The sequence below is a fragment of the Heterodontus francisci genome, chromosome 5 (assembly GCF_036365525.1).
Source record: "Heterodontus francisci isolate sHetFra1 chromosome 5, sHetFra1.hap1, whole genome shotgun sequence".
Classification (NCBI taxonomy): domain Eukaryota; kingdom Metazoa; phylum Chordata; class Chondrichthyes; order Heterodontiformes; family Heterodontidae; genus Heterodontus; species Heterodontus francisci.
In genome coordinates, this window is record NC_090375.1 from 47,725,292 (window position 1) to 47,737,529 (window position 12,238).

Below are 12,238 nucleotides of genomic sequence, written 5' to 3' on the forward strand. Positions count from 1 at the left end.
TGTGGCGAGTACCTCACCTCCTGACTTCCCAAAGCCTGTCCATCATCTACAAGGTACAAGTTAGGAGCGTGATGAAATACTCTGTACTTGCCTGGATGGGTGCAGCTCCAACAACACTCAAGAAGCTCGACACCATCCAGGACAAAGCAGCCCGCTTGATTGGCATCCCATTTACAAACATTCACTCCCTCCACCACCGACGCACTGTGGCAGCAGTGTATTCCATCTACAAGATGCACTGCAGCAATGCACCAAGGCTCCTTAGACAGCACCTTCCAAATCCGCAACCTCTACCAACTAGAAGGACAAGGGCAGCAAATGCATGGGAACACCACCACCTGCAAGTTCCCCTCCAAGTCACACACCATCCTGACTTGGAACTATATCGCCGTTCCTTCACTTTCGCTGGATCAAAATCCGCAGCAGTTCAAGAAGGCAGCTCACCACCACCTTCTCATGGGCAATTATAAATGGGCAATAAATGCTGGCCTGGCCAGCAACGCCCATATCCCATGAAACAAATAAATAAAAAATAACACAGATTTAAGATAATTGGCAAAAATTCCAGGGAGGAAATGCAGAGAATTTTTTTTTAATGCATGAAGTTGTTGTGATCTGGCATGCACTGCCTGGAAGGGTGGTGGAAGCAGATTCAATTGTAACTTTCAAAAGCTAATTACATGTGTGCTTGAAAAGGAGAAATTTGCAGGTTTGTGCAGATATAGAGCAAGGAATAGAACTAATTGGATAACTCTTTCAAAGAGAGAGCACAGTACAATGAGTCGAATAGAATTCTTCCAAGTTGTATAATTCTCTGAACTGTTACAGGGCATTTGACAGTGAGAGCTGGTAGCAACAGTTTTATTGATTCTTCAGTAATTTTTGGCTCAGGCTGAAAACAGTGAATTAAACAACTTAAGTTCAGTGGATTAGTGTTGAACAGAACTGCTGAGTGTAACACGTGAAGAAGACCATCCCTAATAATTTATGAATCTCCAACCCAAGCAACTGAAAAATCCATATCTGCAGAATTTTTGTTTGGCCAGTACAAATTGAGGACTGTCGGGTTACACCTCACTTATCTAAGTCTAAGGGCCAAGGTACACGTTGGTAGAGCTAAGACTTAGGGACCCCCTCCATCTTCACCACCCATCAACCCATGCCAAATGTGTGCAGAAGTGAGAGCAGGGGAGTTCAACTAGCTAAAAGTGCAGTAACCAGTAGGGACCATTGGAAAACTTGTTCAATAAGCAACACCCTACTTTTTAGGACATAGCCTTGGCAAGGCTGGGGTTGAGTGGAAAGAATCCAAGGGGCTAAATTTTACCAGCCCTTTGGAGTCAGACTGGGAGGCAGGAAGGCTGGCAAATGGCACTGGAAGATGTCAGGTGGTGTGCCCAATGCCTTCATGCTGCCATGCCACTTTGCCAGCAGTGGGAAAGCTGGCAGATGGCCCTCCTGCCCAGAGCCCAGTTGAGCCACTTAAGTCGCCAATTAAGGGCCTCTTCCCACCTCTGCTGGCATCTCACGCTGATAAAATCTGGCAGCCTCCCAGGGCGGGGCGTGGCAGTGGTTCTGTGGGTGCGGCCTCCTTTCTGAGAACTCTTCGAAAGGTTACAACCCAGAAACGCTAACTCTGTGGTGTCAGATGGTGTCAGACCTGCTGAATATTTCCAGCATTTTTTTTGTTTTTATTGCCTCTAATTTCAGTTTGCCATTCACACATCATTAATGACCCAGACAGGCAGGGGATGGGGGCACAGTGGGGTGGGGGTGGCAAAAAGAGTGTAAACAAGACCAGCAGGCAGCCAAAGCACTGGAGAGGTTTTTACCAATCTGGAGACATCTGAGGAAGCACTCATAGGGAACATTTTCCACCTAATGAATCTTCCCATTACGAAACCAGTCCTACCACCATGCTACAACTTTTGCTGAATTATCAGGCATTCACATGTTGACATTTAGCTCTCTGGTACCCATTTTGAATAAATTATTTTCTCTTTTCTGCCAGGCATTTCCCTACCTTGCCACAAATCAATTTTCACATCGTAAATACAAATAAATCTTTAAAGCACAGATATATACTTTGTTGCCTGATTTGAATAGTGGAGCGGGCTCAAAGGGCCAAATGACCTAATCCTGCTCCTATTTCTTCTCCTCTTAAGAATCGGTGTAGCCTTTCAAGCCCATTCTCCTACCTCTCCTAGGTGCTCCCTCAGATTCGGAATCGTAAGATATGTAAAGTGAACATTCTGGTGGTCGGGTCAGGCTCAGGTCGGGTCGGGTTGGGCGTGGGAAAAAAGGAAGGACTCGGGCTGGGTTGGGCTCGGGTCTGATATGGTTCTGTCGGGTTCGGGTTGGGGTTTTTTTTTTCAGACCCGAGCAGGCCTTTACTTGGCCTCCACTGCCTTCTGCGGTAGAGAATTCCATAGGTTCACCACCCTCTGAGTGAAGAAATTTCTCCTCATCTCAATTCTAAATGGCATACCCTGTATCCTGAGACTGTGACCCTTGGTTCTGGACTCCCCAGCCATCGGGAACATCCTTCCTGTATCTAGCCTGTCTAGTCCTGTTAGAATTTTATAGGTTTCTATGAGATCCCCTCTCATTCTTCTAAACTCTAGTGAATGTAGGCCGAGTCGACCTTTTGTATCAGATGCCCAGTTCTGGGCATCATATTTTAAGAAAGATGTTAAGGCATTCGAGAGAGTAGAAAAAAGGTTCACGGGGATGAAGAACTTCAGTTATGTGGATAGGTTGGAAAAGCTGGGGCTGTTTGCCTTGGAGAAGAAAGATTAAGAGGAGATTTGATAGAGGTGTTCAAAATCATGAGAGGTCTGGACAGACTAGATAGGGAGAAACTGTCCCCATTGGTGGTAGGATCCAGAATCAGAGGACACTGATTTAAGATGATTAGCAAAAGAAGCAACTGCAACATGTGGAAAAACTTTTCTTCGTAGCGAATAGTTAGGATCTGGAATGCCCTGCCTGAAAGTGCGGTGGAGGCAGATTCAATTAAGGCCTTCAGAAGAGAACAGGATAACTATCTGAAGAGAAAACATTTGCTGGGCTAAGAGGGAAAAGCAGGGGGTGGGACTGGGTGAGTTGCTTGTGCAGAGAGCAGGCATGGACACAATGTCCTGAATGGCTGCCTTCAGTGCTGTAAACATTCTATGATTCTATGACATGGCTCTGACTGTATGCCACTGAGATATTGGGCAGGATTGCATTGTCTGATTTTGTAACAGGACTTTAAATATGAATTTATACGTTGGGGTTGATTTGGAATATGTAGCATGCACTTATTATGGCATGGATAATGAATTTGGAAATGAAAGTGTGCTGCAGTTAGCAGCTCAGTTACTTGCCAAGAATACAAGCTCAGCACATGTCACGGAAATGAAGCAAATTCTGTACTTACGCCCCTGCACTTGAACTGGTTCAAAGCTGCTTGCTGCCATTTCTGTGAATCAAGCACTGGAGGATATAGGAACACCTCTTCCTATTTCTTTGTTTTGTTTGATGCCCTCAAACTTGTTGATAGCAGTTTTTTTGAACTTCCCTAGTGACCGTTTGGTGAGTACACTATCGAGTTAGGAAATACAATGAGGTATACCGATTTTGATCCCTGCTGTAAATAAATTTGCCAATTTAATCTAGTCAGATTGCTACTTTCATTTGCAAGGGTCCAATATTGGCCGAAAGTAGAAAGAGTTTATGCTGTATCAGTGGTCCAAGATGCCGTTGGCACCGTTTGTCTCATATTATGATCCTGTATTGCCAGGGGAATTTCTGCTTACGTGTTGGGTTGAAGATGAACCCGATTCTATGACTTGAATTCCCTTGGAATACAGCTCCTGTTCACCCCACCGCACCCCACCTCAGTGAATTCAGAACTCTCTTTCAAGGCTTTGCTAATTGTATATTACCATCTATAGGTAAATATTGCTCATGCACTTCCCCACTATGAATACTCACTGGAAGCATATACTGAAAATTGTGCACATTCCCCAAAATCATGCATCCATAATCTACCCTGTGGTGTCACAACATCAGTAGTGCATCAACTGCAATTAGGTTGATGGGCAACTTGTCCAAGTTGGACACTTCTGATCCCTTCTGTCAGAAGGGGCCTAATTGCAATGTCAAATCAGCATCCAGTCTAGTGGATGTTTGGCCATGTTCCCAGACCAAACACTGGGATAAAATTCTCCTAACTCAAGTAGCTAGGGTTTGTGTGTAAATTGATCATTCAGTACTGTACTCCATATCCCACGGGATGTACGTGGGAGGCGCAACACTGATTGACCTGTCTGATAGCTCAACCCATTGTAATATTGAAGTTTGAACAAGTAAGTGAACCGAGGAGGGAACCACATCTCAACCTGTGACTGGACACAGATCACAGATTACCCAGTTACCAATATGGTCAATCATATACTCTACTCTTTATCCTAGAATAAAATACACCAAGCATACACCCCTCCAAACATGCCTACAGACTCATAGCCCACTCTGGACCTACCAAAGTGCAGACCCAGGAAAATGGGATGGGAAGTGTGGTGTCATCCGTCACACATAATTTCCGTGACACTTAAATTCTTCACTTGCTCCAAGTGCTATTCAACTCAAAATGAGTAAATTGGGTGTATACCCTCTGGAGTTTAGAGGAATGAGAGGTGATCTCATTGAAACTTATACGATTTTAAAGGGGCTTGACTGGGTAGATGCTGACAGGTTGTTTTCCCTGGTTGGAGAGTCTAGAACTAGGGAGCACAGTCTCAGGATAAGGGTCGATCATTTAGGACTAAGATGAGGAGAAATTTCTTTACTCAGGGTATTATGAATCTTAAGAATTCTGTACGCCAGCGGGTTGTGGATGCTCCATCGTTGAGGATATTCAAGGCTGAGATATATAGATTTTTGGACTCTAGGTAAAACCAGCGGTATGGTGAGCAGGTGGGAAAGTGGAATTAAGGTTAAAGATCGGCTAAGATCTTATTGAATGGTGGAGCAATCTCGAGGAGCTATATGGCCTACTCCTATTTCTTATGTTCTTAAAGTGGGAGGAGAATTAGTGTTACTCAACTCATTTTGTATAAGGTAAGCAAAGGAAAATCACTGCTGATAGGTAATTGAAATTATAAATATTTGCGAACATACTGTTCATCAGAGGTGGGACTGGCAGAATTTCTGGCGAGTGACGTCATCCTGCCGGTGTCATCTCCATCTGTGATGTTGAGCTATAAGGGTTCTGTTACAACCAAGGTGGGAGGAGTGCACTGTCTTTTCTAGTTCCACCTCTCCACAGGTCACAACATATATTTGCATGTTTACCCAGTTACCAATATGGTCAATCATATACTCTACTCTTTATCCCAGAATAAAATACACCAAGCAGGTTCTTTAATAAACAACAAAATTATCAGTTTATTATAAAACAAGACTTAACCAGTAATGAAGCAAAGCATTGACACTGATTGAAATATGAAAATTTCCTTTTTAAATACCACTCATCCTGCCAAACATGCACGCACACACACAAACACAGCTTAAAGAGAAAAAAAAATACATTTTCTCTGCAGAACTCTTTTACAAAAAAAAATACTTTGGCCAAATACTTGTTAATTCTTGAAGTAAACGGATGAGGTATGTTGTGTCCCAAAATGGCATACAGTCTGGTCACTGGGATCTTTTCTGGAGCAGTTCTTTTCAGGCAGTGTCGAGAATTAATCTGGCAGGTTTTTTCAGCTTCTCAGGAGAAATACAGCATATGGGGATTTAGCTCCCACACACTGGATCTTTGCAGGATTTCACAGAGACAGGAGGAAAGAGATGAGCTGGGTGTTTCTCTCTTGGCAGGTTGATCTCAACCCAACCAGAAAGTCAAAACAATATCTCAAAAGCGACCACTTGACCAACATAAATCTAGACATGTCACTTCTCTTGTAAACATCTTCCCCAAGTCACCAAGGTTTCTGTTGTTTATTGAACTTAAGGCATGTGACTTTTAGTAAAGGTTGTTTTAAAACAAGACCTCTCAGTGATCCCTGCAAAAAAAAAGCCTTTTCAGTTTTCCCAAATAAACCAATGTCCATGATTCTAAAATATGAATCCCCAAAGGTTATTTAAAAAAAATAGAAGCACTTTCTTAATATTTCGGATACAAGAACCACCTCTTCTCCCTCCCATCCCGGAAACTCTAGTGCTTCTGGAACAGGCCAGCTGGAGACTTGACATCCTGCCCCAAAATCCACCTCCACTTCTTCTAGCAGCAACCTGAATCTTAGACAAACAGCAGGATGTTATTGCTTCAGAAAATGGCCCCTTATTTCTTTCAGTGGAGTAGAGCATGGCTGCCTGAGCCTAACCTGACAGGACCTGATGATATGTGTCGGGTTCGGGTTGGGTCGCTTTTCTGGGTCTGGCATTCAGGCTCAGGTCGAGTTGTGCAGGGTCAGACACTCTCTAACACCACCTCCGGTACGTGGTTCCAATGTTAATGTACTTTTTGGACTTGAAAGGTTATTTAGTTACAGTTTTTTTAAGCTTGTGCAGAAAAGCAACAATGTGAAAAACGAAAGCTAGGTTAACTGAAGGTCGGGTCGGGTCGAGTGCGGGAAAAAATGAAAGGACTCGGGATGGGTCGGGCTCAGGTCGGATGTGGTTCTGTCGGGCTCGGGTCGGGTTTCATTTGCAGACTCGAGCCAGCCTTCACATTGGAGTAGTTAAATGTGGTTTGTGACCTTTTTCTCTTGTTTTCTTCATTTAGGAGGAAGCTTTATTCAGCCATTTTGAGTCCAACTATAAGTCAAGAGATTGCCAAATCAAAAAGGCATAAAGGTAGATTCTAAGAGTGAAACCAACCATATCACTGGAGGCCAAGGCATCAACATGACAGACATCATATTTTCAGAAGGCAGCTCCCAAATGAATCCTGCCAACTCTTAAGTAAAGATAATGAAAACTGGCTCAGCTCCACATTAACTTTCTCTTGCTTGATGCCGAGGAAAACATTGTGTAATTTGTTTTCTTTCTGAAAACTTTGGTTATTCAGACCAGAAGATTCCATTTTGTGGAAGTAATCTTAAAACTGCTGCTGTTTCTGCTCAACAACCAGCCACTTAAGCTTGGAGTCATAAACAGAGATCTCTTTGTAAAGTGCACATACTGCAGAATTCATCCACATCAGTTCACTGACAGGATCTGTTTTCCATCGTATTTTTTATTGCCTTAGTGGAGAAATATTATCATCAAGCAGGTTTCACAATGTTTGTCCTGAGAATTGTTCACAGGCTGCACACGCTTCGCTGGTTTGTATTTTTGCTGTTTGTTGGAATACTGCTGCTGTCTGTCTTTTTTAATTATACCAACAAGGCGAACTTAACACTTCACGGCCTCACCACAGCGAAACAGTGCAAATGTAGCAGCTGCTTGTCTGAATTAGGTATATCAGAGTGGTTTGACAAACGATACAGTCCCATTATGTATCCTATCCTGACTAAAAGTAACAACACGATTCCTGAACAGTCCTACAAATGGTGGCTGGTAAGTACACTTCACAGAAAGCGTTGTCACTTAATTAAAATGAAGGAAAAGTCTCTTGATTGAAAAAATTATTAGGAAGAAACTTGACAAACTAAAGAGTCCAATGACTAAAAATTCTCCTGGTCTATATTGAAAGTATTCTAGAATTTGAAAGAAACGAAAGGGGACAATTGTGCAGTACTCGACAAAGGCATTCAGTGGACATTGGTGAAGCTGTGCAGGACAAGAGCAGGCAAACATAGTGCCAGCCGTTAGAGTTTGTGAAGGTTGTTATTTAAAGAGTGATGGTACTAAAGAACTTACTTAGGCTTATAGTACACAATTCTCTGGGAACTGATAGTTTATATCTGAATACCCAATTAGTTCATTAACATCCTTTAGGGAAACAAACCAGCCATTCTTACCCAGTTTGGCCTGTATGTGACTTCTGACCCACACCAATGTGGTTGGCTCTGAACTGCCCTCTGAATTGGCCTAACAAACCATTCAGTTGTATCGCCCCTTCTCAGTGGTTCAAGAGGGTGACTCACTATTACCTTCTCAAGGGTAATTAGGGGAGGTGATGGCGTAGTGGTAATGTCAATGAAAGAGGTTTAGATAGATTCTCAAAAAGCAATTGATAAGGTATTACATAAAAGACTTATGGCAAAGAGGAAGATGCATGGAATTTGGGGAAATAGAATCACAAGAATGCAGAGAAGGCTAGAGGGCTGAAAGCAAAAGTGTATGGGTAAAAGGAAATATATGGTGAGTGGCAAGGGGGTGGAAGGTTATCGGGGGTAGGTGGAAATGTGGAATAATCAGTTCAGCCATGAACTTATTGAATGGCTGAGCACGCTCGAGGGGTCGAGTGGCCTACTGCTGCTCCTAATTCGTATGTTCATATGTTCGTATTCCATAGTAGTCTGAGTTGAGGCTCCTCTTATATTAAATATATATGCAAATGATCAAGAATTGAAGGAGAACTATTGATGCTTGCTGAAATTGGGGGACGTGGCAAACTGTGATGAGAATTATGAAAGATTGCAGAAAAGCCTGGACAGGCTTGTAGGATGGGCAGAATGGAGGCAGATCCAGTTCAGTGTAAAGAAATAATTTGCATTTATATAGCATCTATCACTATCTCACCATGTCCCAAAGCACTTTACAGCCAATAATGTGTAGTCATTTTTTTAATGTATGAAACACAGCACCAACTTGTACACAGCAAGATGCTACTTCTGTCCTCCTGAGGCCCTTGAAACTCTTGGGGCATTGCCTCCAGGTTTGAGGGACTACACTCCAGCTGCTCGCTTCCTCAGCCACTTCCATCCACACCTGCTTGGTTTGTGAAGCTGGCCTCTCTCTCCCATCCTTGGCAAACATCACCTCACTTCAGTCCCTCAGATCCCGCAGGACCTCCAGGTAACAGTCTGAGATCAGGGGGTAGGGGCGGGGGCAGCCCTCCCAGGTATCCTTTTCGTTCCTGTGGTTTCTGAAGCCACAGCAATTAATGTACACTTCAGCTTTTCTGACCCCTGTCTGAGTCCCTATAAATAGAAATCCTTCCTTTGACAAATTCAGTGCCTCATCCCGCCTAAGCCCTCTGACTGGCCAGAAGGGGATGCTTATTCCGTGACTGAGTTAAAGAGCCATGACAAAGCCCACTTCAATTGCAAATGGGTTCCTAACCCGCTTCTGGCCTGCCCCACTACAGGCTGAATTTACAGGCCCCTGACTTCGGGGTCGTTGTGAGGGGGGCCGGAAAATGCCTCTGGCAGAAGCCTGCTACAGGTCTCGACGACGGGAAGGCCCGGCCCCATATTGCCGATGGCGGCGAGGCCTCATGGCAGCCCTCCACCGCTAGGTGGCAGGAGCCCCATTTAAATATTTAAATGTATTTAAATAAATGAATTGATGGCCTACCCGCTTCTGCCGTCCATTCCAGAGCAATATTGCTGCCGGTGGCCAGCACTCCCGTGCCTTAGGAACCCTGTCCGGGGATCCGAGGCATAACACTGGTGGGGAGGGAGAGCAGGTAAGTGGTTCAGTGCAGGAGTTGGGGGGAGGGGTGAAACTCGTCTGATTGGTGTACGGGATGGCGGGAAGGGGTAAAGTTCACAGTTTATGAACTGTTTGGGGGCTGGGGGGTTGGTGGTGGGGGGGGGGAAGGCCAGGTGCACAAGGTAAGTATTTTGGGAGGGAGAGGCAAGGAATGAATTGTATGGTTATTGAGGGAGGGGGGTGCTGGGAGAGGGGCTAGAAACATTTATTTAATTTTTTTGTATCAATTTTAATTAACTATATCTTTAAATATTTAAATGAAATGAAAGGGCTCGAAGCCCTTTAAAAATGGCGTTGGCACCTGTGCAATGGCGTCTTACACCATTGCCAGGGACGGACAGCACGCCCCCTCCACGTCATCGGGGTGGGCCGTCCGCCCCAGCTATTTAAATAAGCACGGCGGCTTCGCGACGCGTGGTCCACCTGTTTCCGTCTCGGTGACGGACATGTAAAATGCAGCCCTACATTTTGGCCTATTCAGTTGAGATTCTGACCCAAGTCTCTGGACTGGGGCTTAAACCCACAACCTACTGACTCAGAGGCAAGAGTGCTAACAACTAAGCCTAGGCTTACACAATGTTGAAAAATATTAGGTAATGCATTTTGGTGGTAAGAATAGAAACAGGAAATACATAGTTACAAATATGGACTGTAATATACCTTAAATGATAAGATTTTAAATGGAGCAGAATTAATTCAGACAAACAAGTCACTAAATCATGGAGTCATAGAATGGTTGCAGCAAAGAAGGAGACCATTAGGCCCATTGTGTCCATGCCAGCTCTCTGCAAGAACCTAGTGTTATGAGCGAGGTGGGAGGAGTGCACTGTTAATTCAGGCCCACTTCTCCATGGGTCACAACATATCAATAAATGTTCCCACTTACTGAAACAGTCAATCGGATACACTAGCTGGGATTTTACGTTGGGTGGACGGGAGCTGGCCAACAACTGAAAAGTCGGTGGCAAACCCACTTCCGCCTCGCCTGGGGCTCCGTTCCATATTTTACGGGGCCCAGGCTTTAATTGTTCCGAGGCGGGACTTCCACCCGGGAGCGGTGGCAACTATTGGGAGTGCAGGCCAGTTGACCGCAGATGAAGACATGGAGCTGGGAGTTAAGGTAAGTTTTGGTTGCCTTGCCGAGGGTAATCGGCCGGGCCCTGGTGAGGCAAGGGTGGTTGGATGGGGGAAGGGGGGTGGGGGTTGTGTTGGGGTAGCGGGGAATCAATCTAGTGAACCTCCTCTGAACTGCCTCCAATGCAACTACATCCCTCGTCAAGTAAGGGGACCAAAACTGTACGCAATACTCCATGTGCGGTCTCATTGATGTCTTGTACGGTTGCAGCAACACTTCCCTACTTTTATACTCTATCCCTTTAGCAATAAATGCCAAAATTCCATTTGCCTTCCTTATTTCCTGCTGCACCTGCATACTAGTTTTCTGTGATTCATGCACGAGGACACCCAGATCCCTCTGCACCACTCTGAAGTTTCTCTCCATTTAGATAATAATTTGATTTTCTATTCTTCCGACCAAAATGGATAACCTCACACTTATCCACGTTAAACTCCATCTGCCAAATTTTGGCCCATTCACCTAACCTATCCATATCCATTTGTAAATTTCTTATTTCTTTATTGCAACTTACTATCCAACCTATTTTAGTGTCATCTGCAAATTTGGCTCTAGTACCTTCTATCCCTGCATCCAGATCATTAATATAGATTGTAAATAGTTGGGGCCCGAGGACCGAACCCTGTGGCACCCCACTAGTTACATCTTGCCAACCAGAAAAAGACCCATTTATCCCGACTCTCTGTTTGTTGGTTAGCCAATCCTCTATCCAAGCTAATAAATTGTCCCTAACCCCATGTGAACTTACCTTTTGTATTATCCTTTTGTGTGGCACCTTAGCAAATGCCTTCTGGAAGTCCAGATATTCTACATCTGCAAGACCCCCATTATCCACTTTATTTGTTACATCTTCGCAGAACTCTAGCAAATTAGTCAAACACGATTTACCCTTCATAAAACCATGCTGACTCTGATGGATTGCGTTTAAATCTCCTGTTATTAGTTCCTTAATAATGGATTCTAACAATTTCCCAACGACAGATGTTAAACTAACTGGTTATAGTTTCCTACTTTTTGCCTCCCTCCCTTTTTGAAAAGGGTGTTTTATTGGCATTTTTCCAATCTACTGGAACCTTTCCCACATCCAGGGAATTTTAGAATATTATAACCAATGGATCCACCATCTCCACTGCCACTTCCTTTAAGACCCTAGGATATAGGCCATCAGGCCCTGGGGAATTGTCTACCTTCAGTCCCAATAGTTTGCTCAGTACTTTTTCCCTAGTGATGATGATTGTTGTAAGTTCCTCCCTTTCTATAACCTCTGCATTACCTGTTACTATTGGGATGGTATTAGTGTCCTCCACCGTGAAAACTGAGGGAAAATACCGATTTAGTGTCTCTGCCATTTCTGTGTTCCCCTCTAATAACTCCCCAGTCTCATCCTCCAAGGGACCAACATTCACTTTAGCTACTCTCTTCCCTTTTATATACATATAGAAGCTTTTGCTATCCGTTTTTATATTTTACGCTAGTTTTCTTTTATAATTTACCTTGGCTCTTGCTGCCAAT

The 12,238-nt window shown here is 44.1% G+C and overlaps 1 protein-coding gene across 2 annotated transcripts in view; it reads left to right on the top strand.

Annotated features, from left to right (window-relative positions):
* Positions 1-12,238, top strand: part of LOC137369822 (CMP-N-acetylneuraminate-beta-galactosamide-alpha-2,3-sialyltransferase 1-like) — a 129,158-nt gene that overhangs the window by 43,622 nt on the left and 73,298 nt on the right. For both annotated transcript variants that reach the window (XM_068031382.1, XM_068031383.1), the window contains exon 2: positions 6,773-7,548. In XM_068031382.1, the coding sequence (XP_067887483.1) occupies positions 7,270-7,548 (279 nt within the window). In that variant the 5' untranslated portion in view covers positions 6,773-7,269. The remainder of the gene's footprint in view (positions 1-6,772; positions 7,549-12,238) is intronic.